This window comes from Maylandia zebra, linkage group LG8 (assembly GCF_041146795.1).
Source record: "Maylandia zebra isolate NMK-2024a linkage group LG8, Mzebra_GT3a, whole genome shotgun sequence".
NCBI lineage: Eukaryota > Metazoa > Chordata > Actinopteri > Cichliformes > Cichlidae > Maylandia > Maylandia zebra.
The window spans coordinates 5,212,500-5,231,910 of record NC_135174.1 but is presented as its reverse complement, the minus strand read 5'-3'; the positions used below and the strand labels follow the sequence as shown (position 1 = coordinate 5,231,910).

The 19,411-nt window shown below is 39.1% G+C and overlaps 2 protein-coding genes across 4 annotated transcripts in view; one reads left to right on the top strand and one right to left on the bottom strand.

Moving 5' to 3' along the window:
- The window catches only part of LOC101476587 (putative uncharacterized protein MYH16), a 61,283-nt gene extending 58,038 nt beyond the window's left edge, over positions 1-3,245 (top strand). For all 3 annotated transcript variants that reach the window (XM_076887213.1, XM_014411690.3, XM_004569669.6), the window contains exons 19-23: positions 65-190; positions 284-454; positions 1,136-1,336; positions 1,426-1,572; positions 1,696-3,245. In XM_076887213.1, the coding sequence (XP_076743328.1) occupies positions 65-190; positions 284-454; positions 1,136-1,336; positions 1,426-1,572; positions 1,696-1,848 (798 nt within the window). In that variant the 3' untranslated portion in view covers positions 1,849-3,245. The remainder of the gene's footprint in view (positions 1-64; positions 191-283; positions 455-1,135; positions 1,337-1,425; positions 1,573-1,695) is intronic.
- Positions 3,246-3,318: 73 nt separating this feature from the next.
- gas7b (growth arrest-specific 7b) overlaps positions 3,319-19,411 on the bottom strand; it is a 59,504-nt gene continuing 43,411 nt past the window's right edge. The window contains exons 9-14 of the mRNA XM_004569672.3: positions 15,344-15,422; positions 11,485-11,613; positions 10,822-10,945; positions 6,263-6,342; positions 5,497-5,595; positions 3,319-5,078 (exon numbers count right to left, since the gene is read on the bottom strand). Coding sequence (XP_004569729.1) covers positions 4,965-5,078; positions 5,497-5,595; positions 6,263-6,342; positions 10,822-10,945; positions 11,485-11,613; positions 15,344-15,422 — 625 coding nt within the window. The 3' untranslated portion in view covers positions 3,319-4,964. The remainder of the gene's footprint in view (positions 5,079-5,496; positions 5,596-6,262; positions 6,343-10,821; positions 10,946-11,484; positions 11,614-15,343; positions 15,423-19,411) is intronic.

Below are 19,411 nucleotides of genomic sequence, written 5' to 3'. Positions count from 1 at the left end.
GCTTCTGTTTCACTCATTCTAACCGGACCCACATACACTCACAGACTTCCTGATGTGTGTCCAGTTCCAGTCGGCTCTCAGCGGGAGGAGGAAGCTGGAGGTGGATCTCCAGACTGTGCAGCAAGAGCACGAGGAGCTCCAGGCCGAGATGAGAGGATGCACAGACAAAGCTAAGAAGGCCACCTGTGAGGTAAAACACATGAGATGACTCCATGTCGAAGCACACAGCAGATTAATACAGACGAGGTCGGTAACGCTGGAAACGGATGTTCTGTTCTGTCAGCTTGCACGAGTTGGGGAGGAGCTGCGTCTAGAGCAGGAGCACACGCTCCACCTGGAGAGAGTGAAGAAAGGACTGGAAGCCCAGATCAAAGAGATGAGCAGCAGACTGGAGGAAGCTGAGCAGATGGCTCTGAAAGGAGGAAAGAAGATCATCCAGAAGCTGGAGGGAAAGGTACACACAAACATGTCAGAATGCCTGAACTGTCGCTTCTTTTTAGCCTCACAATGTTGGAGCTGTGAAGCAACTGCTCTGGGATATGTGCAGTTACTTTAGCTAGTGTGGTCACGAGTATCCCTGCTGTAAGTGTCTGCACAGAAGAAGTACTTACCTGTTAGACTTATAAAGTAATTCAATGTGTAAAGTCGATTAATAATCAATACTGCTGTAGTTTAAATTTCTTCCAGAAGAAAATCTTGCTACAGGGCAGGCTTCATGAAAATGCTGCCTCCTGGAACTTATTTGAACCGTTACCCTAAAGTACATAAAATCATAAAAAGTCAGACCTGCAAGAAAATCCTCCTAAAAGTGATGTTTCTAAACCATTCTTTATTTTTACAATATAATAAGATGATATAAAAACTAATTAGAGGATTAAGGATTTATATTTACATGCTAGTGGCTAGCCATTTGCACATGCCTTTGCATGTAGCACACTGGTATATGCAGAAATATGACAAAACAAAGTTATGAGCTGTATGTTATTGAGTATTGGTTGTCTGGCCTGCAGTACATTTCTGCTTTTATGGAACTTTTGACAAATAACAAATTGTAACAGAGTGTGTCTTCACTAAACACTCAGTGGATAAATATGAAGCCTTCCTGCACACAATAGTAGATACTCTTTGCATGCAGGTGAAGGAGCTGGAGCTGGAGCTGGACTCTGAACAAAAGCGGCACGCTGAGACGGTGAAGACGCTGCGGAAGAACGAGCGTCGGCTGAAGGAACTGCTGTTCCAGTCGGAGGAGGACCAGAAGAACCAGCAGAGGATGCAGGAGCTGGTGGAGAGGCTGCAAAACAAGATGAAGGCCTACAAGAGACAAGTAGAGGAGGCCGTACGTCACCTCATCCTCTTACTCTGAACACGTTTCCAAGCATGGTGTTTGTGGGCTTTTTAAAATAACTCACACTGCTGTCACTTCAGGAGGAACAAGCTAACATGAACCTGGCAAAGTACAGGAAGACCGTGCACGAGCTGGATGATGCCGAAGAGAGGGCGGACATTGCTGAATCAGCGCTCACCAAGATTAGGACCAAGAACAGAGGAAGCTTCGGCAAGGGATACTCCTCCGTAAGTATTCTCTGGAACAGTATATTATCAGGTGTATTACGCGGTTTATTAAATAATAACTCCATGTTAGCCTCTTCTACTAAGTACTTGTTCTGACTCTAAGGCCTGTGTCTGTTCTAACAGGGTTACAGCACTCCGTACCCAGGCCGAGTCCGGTCACCCAGTTCAGTGGGCTCAGAAGGCGGAGGAGAGAAGATCCTCAACGATGACGAGGAGTCAGTCAGCTCCCTCATCCCAGCCTATCTCAACTCCCTCAAGAAGCTCATGATTGATTAGGAGCATGGCTTCAATTTCACCATCGTCCCCCAGAAGTGAAGCATGGTACAGTATGAAGTTTGAAACCATGGGTGGAGCCTGACTTTTTTTTGTGTATGCTGTACATTCCTGTTGAGTTGTCTACAATGTACTTGTGGCTTCCTCTCTGAGTGAAAGCTCATAGCCCTGACACATTCCAGCTTTATATCCCCTTTTTATCCATTTATACTGTAACATTTGTATGTAAAAACTAATAAATGTATTTCTAAGTGTTCCAAATTTCCAAATATCTAAAGAACAATCCTCAGGCTGATTCTCAGTCTGGAACACACCATTTTATATGAGATATTGTATTTGTTTAATACATAAAAAGCCAGACAAGACAAAGCATCAATAGTTACAAAATAAAGCTGGCACCCAGAAACTGCAGTTCCTCTAATGGCCACATGAGGCTGTTCAAAAAGCAAGTCAATCCACTACAGACTTCCAAATCAAAATGTGCAACTTTACTGTACTGACATATATACGGGGTGGCTGAGACTATTCCAGACATTTGTGCTTTAGCAGATATCCTTCTCTTTCTGTAAACATGCAGAGTTTATGGATGCAGCTTGCTAATCAAGCCTGCTAGCATTAGTATTTACACTTCCTGATTTCTTCTTTTTTTTTTTTTTTGCCTGTCACTTCCTGATTTCTTAGATTTTCAAATATTTGTCACACATGCATGTTTCAGATCAAACACACGTGGACAAAAGTAACTGAAGTAAACAGAAAATACAGTTTTTACATGATGATTTCATTTATTAAGGAAAAAAGTAAACAAAAGCACCGGGGGCTATGTGAAAAAGTAACTGCCCCTCAAACATAGTAAGTGGTTTGAGGGGCAGTTACTTGGGATGGAGCGTTTTTCATACATTTCCAGGAAGGATGTTGTTCCTCTTAGTAAATAAGCTCATTATTTAAAATCTGCATTTTGTATTTATTCCGGCTCTCTTTTTCCGATGTGATCATCAGGAAACTACTGTTTGTAGTCAAGATTTCCTTCATTTAAGCAAATGCGTGACAACCTTTAAGATAAATAAGGTTCAAACTGGCTGCAGTATTTATTAAACCATACATGCGAGAGGCTAAAGGGAAGTTTTTGAGTCCGTACATAAGTGGTGACTTAAATACAAAACACTTTTTTTCATGATTAACTTTTGCCTTATAAATGACTTCAGTCACTATCATAAAGTGCTGCTGGGGTGCTGTCAGCACATGGAGTAGTTTAGGCCATTAATGTCAATGTATTTTCAGATTTCAAATGCATCTGTCTGAACTTTTCACTGACTAAACCTGTAACAAGACCTGACCAAATATGCTGTTGAATGTAAAAATATGTTTTTTAAGGAAATAAAAGACCTTTTTTTCCCCATTAACTCTGTTTTCTTGCTTTTTTTCTTCATTTTTTGGAAACAAACAAACCACAAAGCAACGCATTGAGACATGAGATACGTATTTCCATTTTATTAATGAAAAATGACAACTTTTAGCTGTTAATGTACAAAAACATCTCATTTGTCTCCTTTTAGCAGTCAAGCAGTACTAAGCAGTAATACTGGACAAGAACATTTGGTATGGCAGTTAGCTTCTGCAGTACGGTTACCAAATCCAACTGAAGCAAATGATTCATATTCCAAAACTCTATCATACTGTTAGAGATGTTTTCTTGTGTATAAAGCACTTGTATGTTTAATATATTATCAGTACCAAATATCTACCGTATGTTTTCTGTAAAAATCTATTTAATCTATTTTACATTCTTTCCACTACGATCCCCTTTCAGAGCAAATCACCTTAAAACATATTTACACATATATGTCACAGTTATGCTTCATGAACATAACCAAAAACAAGTCTGTAGCAACTTGTGTTTAGATGCCTTTGTATATGAACAGCAATTTACAGTAAAAGTTGATTAAAAATCATCTGAATGTAAAGTGCAACTGGCTGATTTAAAATTCTTATTAGAAATTTAAAAAAGGAGAAAATTAGATTTGTGAAGTGTTGCCAGATTTGGGATTTTAGTCCTCAGGAATTCACCGTTGGCTATTGCCCAACTCCTAAGTGTGATGATCAGTTACTGCCAGTCATAGTTTAGGAAATGCAGCTTGTTGGTGGCAGTCCCATAAAGCATCTGATTTCCCACCATTTATTAACTGTGTCTGAATCTTTAATGGGATTCATATCCCCTGCTTAAATTGTTTGTGTGTACAATAACAGAAGAGCCAAACTTTGAGGAACAGCACTTGGTGTGAAGTAAAATTTAGCTTGGCCTCATTAAATAAAGTCATTGTATGAAAAGAAGCCATCAGTTTCCGGTGGGTTTAGGTGGGAGGCTCGCATCGATTTTCCACAGAATGTGAGAGTCTGCAGATGTGGATCAACTGAACACTTGCGACAGCTGTGTTACAAAAGAGAAGCCTGCTTTTTTTTTTTTTACCATAGATTGAACCGAAGACCCACCATTAGAAAAAAAACTTTACCTTCAAACACCACTGCCATAATAAGCTACATTTTGTTTTTAATTAAAATTAGATCTAGCAACAGTAACTAAAGGGTGGAGTCTAGCAAAGTCACCATGTACACACTGGAGACATTAAAGTACTTCATTCTGCTACAAAGTAACAGAGCAACTCTTTTTTTCTGAATGCAGTTTGCTTAGCAGCATCTGTTAAATCATTGCATTTCTGGAGTATTAGCATTACACTTCTGCCTAACATAAAGCTATTCAACACTTACAACATGTTGGTGCTTCTTAAACATTTGCCTCACCTAAGCATCCTTTACTAAAGAATATACATAAAGTTCCCATTCACTCGGCACGAGTAACAGCTTGTATAACACAAAACTATGACAGGTCTCGTCATCCCTCAAAAAACTCCCTCAGACACTGATATCATTGTCAGCAGGGGGGCTGTCAGGACGTAAAGAATAGCTCAGCACAAACTGACCGTCCCTCAGTCTGTTAGGAATCACATACAGATCAGTGTGTGCATGCGTGGGAGGGGGAAGATCCCAGCACAGACTTCCTCTCCTCCGGTACGGAGCCTCGAGCTTGCTGTATCTGGGTGTGAGTTCATCAGATAGCGCCGATATCAGATCTCGATGTCCACTGGGCGAATTTCTCCAGTTTTATTCTCCCGTACCCACGTTTCTCTGTCTTTGGTTGGGTCCACACACTGCAGTAGCTGATCCACTGGCTCCATGGTCTGAAAGAACAAACAACAGCTGAAACGTCAAACAAGAAACTTTAGCCTCCTCTTCATGCTTCAGTCACTCAGAGAAAGTAGCTCTTTGCCTCCCTCTGCTGCTACTAGTGAGGTAACTATACAATCAGGCTATTAGACCCTAAGTAATAGAACAAGCCCAGCAGAGGCCCTAGCCCTGAACCCAGGTATAATTTATTTGGGAAGCACAGATCACAGCTGGTACTATATAAATGAGTCCACCTCTCATATGTGTTGTAACTCCCATATGAATGGGGCCACCCCACCTCTTGCCCTATGCTAGCTGGGATAGACCCTGAGTTGGATAAGTGGAAGAGAACAGATGGATGGATGGATGAATGAATGACGCCTTGGTGTATACTACCTGCTGCTTGCAAAAGACAGCAGACGTTGCACTTACACTTTGGTTGAACATGTCTGTCTCATGTCGAAGGGTGGTGTACTGGCAAAGATGCTGTCTGATCATCTCCACCCGCTCGACCTCCAGTCGTTCCAGCTCCTGAGAAAAAGATCAGTTTTAACAGCTGAGTCACAGAGAAGTTACCGAAACTCAGCATCAAGTGCAGTGAATTCGCAAAACTCATTTGGAAATTCACTATTAGGAAACTGAATGGAATGGATAAAAAGAAAAAAGAAAAAGTAATTTCAGATCAAACTAGCACACAATGAACCACAAAACCCTGAAATAGATGTAAAAATGCAAAAAAAAACCCAAAAAACTTATATGTTGGGTATTAAAGGGTAATTAAAGTTAATACCCAACATTAATACTAACTTGTACCACAGGATGGTGTAATAAGTGACCATAATCTTTATTTAACCAGGCAAGTCATTAAGGGGCCTGTTTTTAATCACAATGGAGGCCTGGAAGTGGGCAAAAAAAGTTTTTATATATAGCTAAAAGCACTGTATGAATGCTTGTGTGAATAAGACTTTGTAGTACAGAGCACTTTGCTCACATTGAGTTGAAAGGCACTATGGAAGCACGAGTGACATATTAGAAATAACCAATGGTAACATTTTACCCTTGGTGGTGAAAGTTTCAGTTAATTCTTCAGAAGGTAAATCCAAAAAGCACCTTTAAAGGTGTACAGACATTTTAAGTAATTGCAAAATATTACTTTGACTAAATTATGCTAACACATGTAAAACTCATGCATTCTTACCAGGCTTGTGGTGACCATCTCTTCAAACCATTTGGACTGCGACTGATTATAAAGGTCGACACAGCGCATCAGATCATCGCCTGCCACGAAGAAGAAAAACAAGCCAATTAGCAACTTTTATTTTGAAAATCTATGCACTAATTTGGCTACAACAGCAAAAAACAAAACCCCAAAACAAAGCAAGCCCAAGCACTTCATTTGGTTCTAGCATTTTACATCCAGCAGATGGTGTTGCAACCAAGATATTCCCTCACAGCTGGGGCGTTCGAACAAAACATGCATGTGCAGGGATGTTTTCTCATTACTCAGCTGATACAATTATTCCAGAGCAGCACAGATAATCTAGACTGATAGAAGATTTCATTATGATACCATGAGCAATGAGAAAAGGAAAGGTCTAATCTGTTATTTCATTAATGTGTCTGCCTGCATCCAGCTGACAACAAAACAAACACTAATCATGTAGAAGATTAGATCAGAGAGGAAATGATGCTGAGTATTCTGTTCTTCATTCTTCTTCAGTCAACATGCGCTCATATATGTGCTACATTATGTTCACATTATTCCTATTTCTCTCCAATGTGGCTGCTAAATATCTCACAGCCGAGCTAGTGTGGAGTAATATTTCTTACAGTATAATCAGTAGTACAGTGAAAGCGGAAGGGGGTGGATGGTTTCTTGGGGCAGACCTGGCCTATAAGCGTAGTCCACAAATTTTCAATTGGGATAGCATCAAAGCTTTGGGAAGACCACTCCAGAAACTTAACTTGCTTCACTTAACATGATTGACGTGTGCTTAGTTTGATTTTCCAGTTGGACCATCCAACTGTTTCAACCATGCAGTAATTCATTTAAGGTGAAGCTGAAGAATTTGGAACTAGTTCTTTATAAATCACAGGTACTTTATGCAATATATCAGTATAGAGAACATTTATATCCAAATCTGGTTTATAGGTCTTCCCTCTTGCCTGGACTCATATTTACCCACCTAGATTGTTTTAGTATGAACCCAGTTATGAGTTAAGGCTTTAGTTTAGTTTAGAAGACATAAAACAGTTCCTACATTAAACATTTGTCGCTATGAGTTCTATTCACGTGGATATCTCTACAGCTGATATCTCCAAAACTGAACAACTCTTTCAAAAATATTCTAAAAGGACGAAAAGAAATACAGGCCATAAGAAAGCTGTAATAAACTGCTCCTTTTGTGTACAATGCATCCATATATATGGATCTTGAAATGTTCTAGCACTTCTTAAAGTTCTTGCTGCTGCAGCAGAATTTACAGTAAACAGGGTTTTCTCTCACTTCAGCTCAGAATGGCTTCTATAAATAAACAAAGAAAAAAATGAGAAGCACATGCGCATAAGCCCTCCAAGAAAAAAGAGACTCTAAGAACAAATACATACATATACATATATATATGTATATGTATATATGTATGTATATGTATATATGTATATCAACCATCTGAAGCTGTGATCACCCTTTTATAGACTCCAGGTGGCACAGCTAGTAAAAACTTTTATAATCATCAATACATACATACATACATACATATACATATATATATATATATATATATATATACATATACATATACATATACATATACACATACATATATACATACATATACATACATACATATACATATACATATACATATACATACATATATATATATATATATATATATATATATATATATACACACACACATATATATATATATATACATATATATATAAAGTAATGGAGTCTATAAAAGGGTGATCACAGCTTCAGATGGTTGATTTAAACTGTCTATAAAAGGGTGATCACAGCTTCAGATGGTTGATTTAAACTGTAAGGAAATCCCTGCTATCACTGCTGTGTGAAATCCAATGCAGTGAGAACGATAATGAGACTTTGTTATAAGCACACAGATGCCATGCTTTATTTGTTTTGGCATCAGACTCCTTTCTGCTTCCCTCACACTGCAGTCATCATCATTGGCAGCCAGACACCACGAGCACTGTCAACAACTGCCGCTTTTTCTTTTTTACCTGGTTGCATAAGCAACAGAGGAGGGATCGCTGTGTGTGTGTGTCATGAGTCACGTGTGGTCATGCCTGGTTGGCCCATGACATCACACTTTGGTGGTTTACATTGTTGGCTCTTAGCCTGTCACTTTCCTCAGGTGGCACAGCTAGTAAAAACTTTTATAATCATCAATCTGCTGCAGCTACTTTTCCACTCTGGCTCTTTTCCACCTCCCGCCCTTCTAACATGCACATGTGCTTTCACTATTTTCAGTGGCTTACGATCCATTGTTCACGCAATGTGACATAATGTTTTGTTTGTGAGGAGCAGTGGATGAACCCTTTTACCCTAGTAAAAAAAACAACACCACAGGTAACGGAGACTACAGCATTGCACCATATATGTATTGTTACACAGCTGAATGCAAAGGTGCCCAGTTGCTCTACTTTTACTCTTTATAACTGGCAAAAAAACTTTAAATAGAGGTATTCATACCGTTTATAAATACTGAAGTTATATTGAAATGATAAACCAAATACTGAAACCAGTGAGGACACCTTGGATAATCTTCCCGACTGAAACCTAGAATGGCCAACATTTATAAAATGGGGCTAAAAATTGATTTTATATAACCTGAAACGAGTGACTATGAACTCACCACTAACATGTTTACTGAGGTCAAGTCCCAAGACCATTTTCCCACAGACTTCTAAAGGACCGGAAGTCTTTTGCAACTGCAACCAGAGCCCCCCACCCCTCACTGTTGTTATAAAAAGAAAGCAGGTTTAAGGCCCTTCCACGCTGGCTTTGCTTTTTAAAAGCTGAAGCTAAGTACATCTTTTATACAATCTATGATTATTCTATTGCTGAAAATAGTTCACAGGAAATGCATGTAACATTCGTTCAAATTTAGAATACTCAGCTCCTTTCTGAAACTGCAGATTGTGCTGAAATAATGAATTAATCAATCATCAGCATTGGCAGTATTGTCTGTCTTCCTAAATCCTGCTTAGTGCCCCAAAGAACATAATATATCCTTTATTCTTGCCCACTTCAAAGCAGTGAGAAGAAACAGACACCTCATATAATCAAACAATGCAACAAAATTGTTTCTTTAGCAAGATTTGAAAAACAGCACAGGTTGTCAGGCTACAGCAGGGCAAACAGTGGAAGGATGGTACATCTCCCAGCCCAAGGACCACGGAGTTGAGCATAATTTATGATGTCCATATCAGCGACATCGAGGGATTTTCACTGACGTATTTTGCACACACCGCCTCATTGACAGTAAACACTCTGCAGAGATGCGGACTGCCTTTGCGATACCCAACCTCAAGCACAGAAGCAGAGAAGTCTCTTTCCCAGTCTATTAGGAAAATATGTGGGTTTTTTTTTTTTGGGGGGGGGGGGGGGGGGGGGGTTCTCCCAGTCTGGGTTGCAGCACTGATGCAAAAAGACAAACAGAATCCCGGTTCATAGGCCAGGTCAAGTGAAGGGCTAAAGAAACACTGAAGGAGGATTCAGATTTCATGTTCAGTAAGTTAGCTATTTACAGGGTCTAAACTTTTACATGCAGGCACTGGAGGGTCTCATAGTTACATTTTTAGGAAAGAAAAGATGCAACGCCTTGTGCTTATTTAATACAATGCTTTTCTAACTGCATAAAGTCAACTAATTATTTCTCTTATTTAGAATTAGCATGTTATCTGACTGGAACCCATTATTAGATTCACTTATTTAATCTAAATTCTATTAACACTATTTCTGAACCTATTAATGCTCCAACCTGTGGCTGCTAACTAAGGAATGGGAGAGGACTGAAATTAATCATGAAAGAAACTTCTGTGCCAAAGATAAACAGATTCACGGCGGCAGAAGATATGAAATGTTGACAGAATGTTTATTTACATTCAGACACTTCAGAACTCATGGCTGACCTGATTAATTTACTGATACGAACAGAATTTAAATGTATGTTCACATTTGCACACAATGACAAGTAGACCTGCATTTGTCAAACTGTGTGAGTCCTGCTGTCGGTGTAATTTATTCTTTTAGATTAACTGAGGATAGCACCACCACAAACTACCGCTGATGTGATGATGAAATATATTTTGGGGTTATATATATATATATATATATATATATATATATATATATATACACACACACACACACATATGTATATATAACATAACATCAGTGTAGAATAGGAAGTTGAGAAGACTCAACAAAGTCTTTTAGCACTGGTTTGGATCCAGTAAATTTCTGCTGAAGTAAGTTTAGTTTGAAAACAGATGTTGTGCACATACAGTCATAGTGGTTCTTAGAACATTTTGACAGATTTGTTTAAACTACATAATTTTAAACCTAGAAATTTAGAATTTACATGCAGTACCATTAAAGTCGGGAAACAGCGACCAACGGTGAATGTTTCACAGCCACATGAGAGGGTACAGAGTAAACAACAAATACCTCAGTGAAAGTGTGACCCTATAAAGACCCATGGTTTGACCTTTGCCCCATGCTCTGACCTGCTTGTGTGGATTTCCTGCGGGCTTTTTTGATGTCTTCTTCAATCTTGTTGCTGAGTTTGATCTCCAGCTGCTGCGTCTTTAGCTCCAACTCTTTCTGCCTGTCAGACAGAGCTTTACGAGCCTGCCAGAGATAAGAGTCTGAAGTAAAGACTTTCACAAAACAATCTGAATTTCTGGCTGAGCTTCAGGCAGCAAATGTTTTCCTTTAAACAATGTGCAGCATCACGCTAACACGATAAAATAATGTTACAGTCTTCTTCAATTCACCACAGTGATAATGCTGTCTGCACCATTCATGCATCATTCAGTGTTAAAGCTTTCTTTTGACAGCCAACAATGTCAGTAACTTATTTGCAGTCCTGCTTTAAATGCTCAGTCGCCCATCAGATTACTTTATTTGAGAGAAACTGTTGAGTCCTTTCTCAGCATGATCGCTGATCATAAAGACACTGACAGATGATGTTAGACGAGCTTTACCCAGTTGCTTTCTATTGTATATATAAACAAAGACAAAATATCCAACAGATGAGAAACAGCCATCTGCTTATAGAAGAAATGTGGAATTATAATCAGCAGTGAGATGATTCCCTAAATAGTTTATACTGCCATATGAAATAATATAACGTACATGAGTTCTTATATTTGTATGAGCTTGGATACCTTCTCCACAGCCGCATAGCGGCCAACCATCTGCTTCCGTAGGTCGGCAATGTGGTGGTCGAGCCTCTTCATGTCCTTCTTAAAGTTTTCCCTGAAGGTCAGGAAGGGCTTCTCCACTTCACTCTGGAGCTGCTCAAAGAAAACAACACATACTGAATACTGATTTTTTCTGAGCAGAAAAAAAATGATGAAAAGCTAGTTTCAGGCAAGCGTTTGTCAGTAAAACATGACTGGCCATTGCTATAATAGAAAAATAGCCCTTTATTGTCATTGTACATGTACAATGCTCTACACCAACTGTGCCGTAATAACATATAGACAGCAGACAGCAGGAATAAATAGCAAACAGGAGAAATACTGACTGCAGCTTTCCTGCTATGACAGAATTGATTCATTAAACTTACAGTTCCAAAATTTCTGAGTATCTTCTTTGAGATAAAAAGGTGAGAGGCACAGACATTAGCCAAAAGTTTTGCTAGTGGCTAATTAGCCAAATATTTGCACTGTTGGCTAGTCAAAAACAGTTTAGCATTCATATACTTTGGTTTGTTGAATCAACAACAAACCACAGAAAATGTAAGTGAGGAAGATTATTCACAGAAGGAGAAAGTCTCCCGGGAGTGGACATCCCAGCAAATTCCCACAAACCTCAATAAGCTAAAGCAACGTTTCAAATAAGAGTGGGCTAAAGTTCCTCCACAATGATGTGAGAGACTCATAAAGTCAAACAGAAAAAGCTTACTTCACTTTATTACAGGTACAAATGCTTCTACAAGCTACCAAATCACATGATGCACTTAATATTTCACACCATCTGCTTCTGCATTTATACTTAGTTGCTGTTAAATGAATAAGGATAGTGTAATATGTCATTTGTTGTCAGTCATTTGAGGTTGTTTTTACATGTCCTTTTTTTTTTAACATGACCGTATTTACAAAATAACGGATAGAAAAGTCATTAAGCCACTCAGGTCCATTGTATGTCCTGACACTGATACAAAATAGAGCCAAGTTTGGTCTCATTTAGCACTTCGTGACTTATAGTGTTCACTACTCAAAACCATGTGGTACTTTGATTGGTTTCAGAATTCTGGTAGCTGAAAGGGAAAACAAATGTGTCAGGCAGATTCATGCACTGAACAACAAATGACTGTTAATGCACATTAAGAGAAGTTTCAATAAAATGACTTCTTCTTCAAGAGCAACTCAGGTTTATAGGAGTTTAGATTACAGTAATGCTAGTGATTAATCACAAAGGGACACCCTTTAATCACCTCTCTGTTTATCAGATTTAATTATCCAGAACCTTAATTAGCTCCATTCGCTCTGGTTGCATTCCATATATCATGTCATCATCTTCTGACACTGAGCTATTTTAGATCACAAATGCTTTGATATGAAGGAGCCAAGCAAAAACCAGAATCTCAGTTGTTATCATTCATTTGCTTCTCTTTTTGCTTGATCCTTTATTGGTAAAGTGGCTTTTAAAGTTAACAGCACATCTTCCAGATCCAAGTTTCTGACAAGGCCATATTATTTTTGAATGCCAGCAGCAAGCCCGTCACTGGTAATATGCAATGTGGTGTCCTGTCCCAGCTGTCAGTGATGAATGAGATGTGCAGCTCCTTCCTGCAATCACACCGTCATTCAAAATTCATTTCCACTTAAACCCTTCCTTCTCCTCCAAGAACCTGGAAAAGTGCCGCACATCTGTGCATCCCTGGAGGATAACATCACCGATTCCATTTCCTCCATCACTCCAGCTGGAATCCTGGCCTCTGTCTTTTGTCTTCCCCTCTTTCCTTCGACATCAAACATCGAAAACGATCTGAAAATGAAGAGCGCTAGCTGGCCCCTTGAAGACTTTGAAAGCATTACTGAGTTCTTAAGACAGAAGATGCCTCGCTCGTAAATCATCTGCTACCGGTTCCCGCAGTCTTTCTGCTTGTGGGGAAATCGCGATTAAAAATTATTTTTAAAATAAATCAATAAATAAAATGTTGAGTCAAAGCCTCCGTGTCACACACATGTGCTTCAGCCCACAGAGCCATCAGGAAGCCCTTTACTCTATGTCACTGCATTAGAAGGCAGTCTGTCTGCCTAGTGAGTCACATGTGCTGTAGGCTGCAGTACCCGCAGCCAATATGGACGTACTGTAAAACCAAGCACCAGCGACCGTCTGGAGTGATCAGCCAATAAAATACAGTGTGACCTCTTCATCATAAGGCTTAAAGAGGTTAAACAACTGGAAACATTAGTCCACCTGATAAAACATCCCCCAGTTTATTCAGTAACTGTAAGGTGAAATAAGAGCCTTGGCTCTATGAATAAGAGACGCTCACAGGGAGATGCAGGAAGTCTCTTTGTTCAAATCACAGGGCCACAGTCACATTTATCACTGTTCAGGGTCCCTGAAGGTTACGTTAAAAAGTTAACTGGGTTAGATCACATCTTATGGCTTTTATCTAAGCTAAACCTATTTTCAGTGTAGGTTTAAATGACCCACTTTTAAAAAAGCAGGAGCCTGGGGAAAAGAGGAATTGATGGGCTTTAACAGAAAGCTCAGCAGAAGTGTTCACACCAGTACTCTGTAGTTTCCAAACAGCTGTGGATAAACTGAGTGGCTGGTTGTTAATGCATCAGACTGAAGAAGCGAACTGAACTTTGGCTAAACAAAGTCGGTTAAAAAAACAAAACAAAAAGTGAAGAAATCTTCATTTAGACCTTTGTTTGTGCATTCTCATAAACGTGCGATCTCAAATGAATGAAAACTGTAAAAATGTTGTGTTTTTTTACAAATGTGATGCAACGCAAATAACGTATTATAAAGCTAGGTCGCATTCAATCAGAATATCCTGTCTTCCTTCTCTCTCCTCAACTGGTCGCGACAGATGGCTCCCTGAGCCTGGTTCTGCCGGAGGTTTCTTCCTGTTAAAAGGGAGTTTTTCCTTCCCACTATCGGCAAGGTGCTTGCTCATAGGGGGTCACATGATTGTTGGGTTTTTCTCTGTATGTATTATTCTAGGGTCTACCTTACAATATAAAGAGCCTTGGGGCGACTGTTGTGATCTGGCGCTGTATAAATAAAGTTGAATTGAATAGCAGAGACAAACTGATTCCTGTCCAGAGTGGAAGGCACTAACTGTTAGTTTGTTTTAATCATTCTGATAAGAGAAACACAAATAAAACAAGAAACAGCACCCTCATTTTGTGCATGTATTCACTTTTATATCAGTGTAAAAGTCAAAATATGTTGTCACCATGTACTTCCATGTTCCATTTTCTCAGTTTGTCTTAAATAAATAATGGCACGGTGCAATATGTCATGTTAATCTCACTTTGCATATAATCTAATTTTAAGACCTGCTAAAACCAGGTTAGGTATTTCCTAAAGTGACAGAGGGTGTCCTTTCTTTCTTTTTTACCACGACTAACTTTAAGCTGTTGTTGTGAATGTAATCTGGCCAAAGAAAACAATGTTGCCTCTTAAAGCCAGTTCTGGTTTGGTCTAAACTATGTCTGTGGTGTGCGGGGGAGGAATCCATTCAGCATTTTGTAAACAAAACAAACACTGGACATATCTTGTATAATATAGCGATGCTAGCTTTGTGTTTATTGGTATCCACCCACTTCATGTTGCCACTGGTAGTTTTGCCTGTTATTGAGACATTCCGTGGTCTCTGGTTGCCACATTGTTGCTAAGCTTTTCCTGTCTGCATCTATTGTATGCCCTTTTGTGCTTTAAGAGATAGACAGGCATGGCGAATAATCAGGCAGTCAGAATACTATGAAAAATCTGTTTAGTTAATATTTGGTTTCATATCTTATTAACCGGATCCGACAGAGTTTGATGAATTACCTTCGAGGAGAACTTAAGGTGAACTTCAGCTTCGTCTGCCAGGCTCTTCTTCAGCTGGGCCCAAGCCTCCCCCAGAGTACTGAGAGCAGATAAGAAGGAGGGAGAGTGTGAGTGGTTAATATATTACACAATAAAAGACCACACACACTTTTATAAAGACTCATAGGGTGGGCATGGAAGCTGTCAGAGAAAATGGGGGGGTAAGACGGAGCCGAGGGAGCAGGATGAATCCCCCCCCCCCACACACACACACACACACACACACACACACACACACACACACACACACACACACACACACACACACACACAGAGTTGAGGCTCATGAGTAGTCAGTGCAAAAGTTCACAGAAGCACAAGTAACCGGTAAATCTACAGAGCTGAGCTGAGGTCCACCGCCAGTTCAACAGATGATTAGGATGTATGGGACATGAGATATGGCTCCACTTATTCTCTCAGCTTCGAGTGCAGCTTTCTCAACACAGCTGGGGGCAGTAAAACTCAGAAGGCTTGTTTTGAAGACGAGATGATGCACATTACATTATCTTCACATGCAACTTGTCTTTTTAATAGTGCAGATATATGTTTGCATTCTTAGACAGAATGGTTTATGGCAACAAGATCATGAAGACTGTAAAACAATCACTTGCTTAGGCAGACAGTCACAGACACACGGCTTTAAGTCCAGGACTGGAGGTCTTCGCGGGTCAGCGGGTCACTTCAAAGCGCCGCTCTGAGTGGAAGACCTGTGGAATTCCCTCACACTGACATCCAGAACATTCCAAACACTGTCGGAGCAAATTCGGGTACCTCCAGATCGACGCCATCTAAACCATTGCGAGCTTTTCAAATCATAGAGATCATTTTAAAGCTTAGATACAACAAAAGCTGCCTAACGGCAATCAGCAAGCATGATTTCTATAACAGTTACACCAAATCATCAGTGTCGTCCAATCAGGTTGCGGAATAAGCTGTGCACCTTTCTTCAGGTGAAGGTTTGTGCCTATTAAATGCTTAATAAGTTCATTCTTGTTTCTCCCACCTCTTCTTTGCTTTTTTAATTATGAAATGATTTGCCTGACAGATAGCTAATATCATCATAAAAAATTAATGGCATAAAAAACTGATGCACCACCGGGTGTTGGCTTAATTGTTGATTCTAGTGTGTCCAGGTTATACCCAGCCTCTCACCCTGTGACACCTAGGCCACGATACACACCAACCCCTTGACTCAAGACAACATTTCAGTTTCCTGCTTTTAAAGTTCTCGAAAAGTCCTGCTAGACACAAGTCATGCAACTCGACAACCATCTTGGTAATATCTCTAGGGCCTTATTTGGAGAGCTATTTTAAAGCTTCTATCTAAATGAAAGGGGAGACATACATCTAAATTGAGCAGTCACTGGCACATAAAAACAGCATGTGTTAACCCACGACTGTTTTCTACACTCATTGGTTTTAACAAGTCGATTTGCCTGTGTGAAATTGTGTGAATGTGTCAGTGTCTCCTGAAAAGTCTAACCTTAACTATCGGAGTTCACACACACTTTACATTGGGAACTACAGAAATTGACCCTTTTGTCATAACAGTGACATCGTTGTCTTTAAAGACTGAAAGCAGATGTGTTTATGTTTGATGCCTCAGTAACAAAGGTATGGCTGAAATGAAGATAGATGTCAGCATTAAAAGAGTCAGCCACCATGGCTGAACAAAGAAAACAGCACCACCGACAGAATCTTCCTATAAATAAGCAACACTTCTGTTTACATTCAGTGGTACTCACTGAAATGTAATCTGTATATCCTTGAGGTCTGACCAATGCGCTGAAGATATTTATTTATTTATATTTTGCTCAAGTCATAAAATCCTTATTTCGTTGTACATATACAATAACAATAAAGGGCTATTCTATTCTATTCTATTCTAATGTTCAGCTGAGTGTAACACGAGTTTAAGTAAAGCAGAAAATTCTCACATTCAAAAATCTAGAACCATCAAATGTTTGGCATGCGTGCTTAAAAACTGACTTAAATGATTGAATTGAAATACAACTTTTTCACCTAATAAATCAATTTTTTGGTTTGTGGGTAGAAAAATAAGCTTGAAAACACTCCTTTTCTACACACAAGAAGGCTATTTTATTATTCTTTGCTCAATATAGACCAGATTAACAGCTCATACAGATGCAGTATCTTTCCACCTTAAAAAGACATCAGATGAAAGACAAACCTTGAACTAAGAGGAATCTGGATATTATGATTCCAAACTGGAAAAACTGCACCACTTCAAACATTCTTCACACTCAATAACTTATATGTGCCATGTGCCTGCAATCTTGCATTCCCAAGTGACAGTCACTTGGCAACAAAATGCTGCATCTCAGGGAAAATGAATCTCTTGCCATGCACTTCCTCATTCAGCATAGTACAGTATTGGTAACTATAAAAAAAATGGTCACATGCCTCACATCCCCACCAAACAAATGGCAAATTCAGGAATAAATAGATGGCTGGTTCTGGGCTGCGGCTGGTCGGATGGTAGGAACCGACCAACAAAACAGTGATTGTCCTGTGTGACAACAGAGCCAGCCTTAGGGACGGCATAATGAAAGCATTGTGTTGCACTTTTGTGGGTGTGGGCAGACTGAGCTGGCTGGCATAATCTGGATTCTATATGGGACAATTCCATCCCACTCTGTTACCATCCTAGCATGAAGAGGGGTTATCTTATATGCATGTAAACACTGAAAGGGAGGGTAAGTGTAGCTGAACCCCCCTTACATCCGTGTACAGTTTGCCTTCTTTCTTTGTCTGATAGAAATGATAATAATGTCAAATAAAGTGTCCAATATTTTTCAGCCTATGTTATTTTTGCTGAATTCAAAATATGCTAGCTCAAGTCTAGAAGAATCTGAAAGTTAGCTAGAATGTTAGCTAGCTAATGGTAGCTAACATTAGCAACCAAATCAGCAACAACACACATTCATGTATTAATCTGAGTGATTTGTTTTAGCCCGTAATATTTAAAGAAAGACATAACTCTTGTACAGGTATTCTGCCAGCAAGTTTTAAAGTCACTTTTTTTCTAAATAAAACTTTTTATGAATTATTAAAGTTCCTGTTTAAATTCCTGTTTTGAAGCCTCAAGCATTTTTTGGCATCATCATCTTGGTGTTTTCAAACCAGATCTAACAAACAAAAAAGATCACACTCACTGTCAGTCACAAGTCAGAAGACACTGAGTGTTTCTTGTGTAATCTTCTTTTCTGAAACCTTGAATGACTGAAATTAGCAACATGAACAATGCTTTATTCAGTACGACTCAAAATGAGTGACTGACATCATAAAGTTTTCAAGTCTGCGGGCCATTTTCTCCCAGAATTCTGTAGGACTGGAAGTCTTTTAGGAACCAGATGTCTCGCCATCTGGTGGCCATTAATAGGAATCCAAGTTAGAGGCACTTCCACGTTGTTTTCAAGCCAAAGACTTGTTTTATACTGTAGTTGCACCACATGAACGACTTACACTGAGATTAGGCAAGAAAAGTTACAAAAAAATCAAAGTTACATCACTGGCAAAGTAGGAAACTGCAAGTTATTGTAAACCATCTTAGAAGAGCAGTTCTGCTTAGTTTTAATGCCTAAAAACCAAATCAAACGTAAAAAAACCAATACATGAACTGTAAAATAGTGGTTAATTTAGGTATCATTTAATTATTTAACATTATATTTTAGGATAATTTTATGAATTAGCTGCAATGCTAATTATTCCTAAGTATTTGTATAAAGTAAAAGTATAATTTATAGTCTTTCTCTGCACCACTGTCTTTTTGCAACACAACAAATTCCTTGTTTGTGTGATTAGTTTTTTATTAGCTGAGGATTCTGCTGCCCTATATTGCCACTACAATCTTTCATCATGGCCACATGTATCATAATTTGAATAAAAATTGTGCTTCATCCGTATTTAGATAGTGTGAACATCAAATAATCAGCAGTTTAACTTGCGTTAACCCCTGAGCTTCTATTAAAGGCTGAGGTTAAGAGATTCACATACATGTTCCTGTGT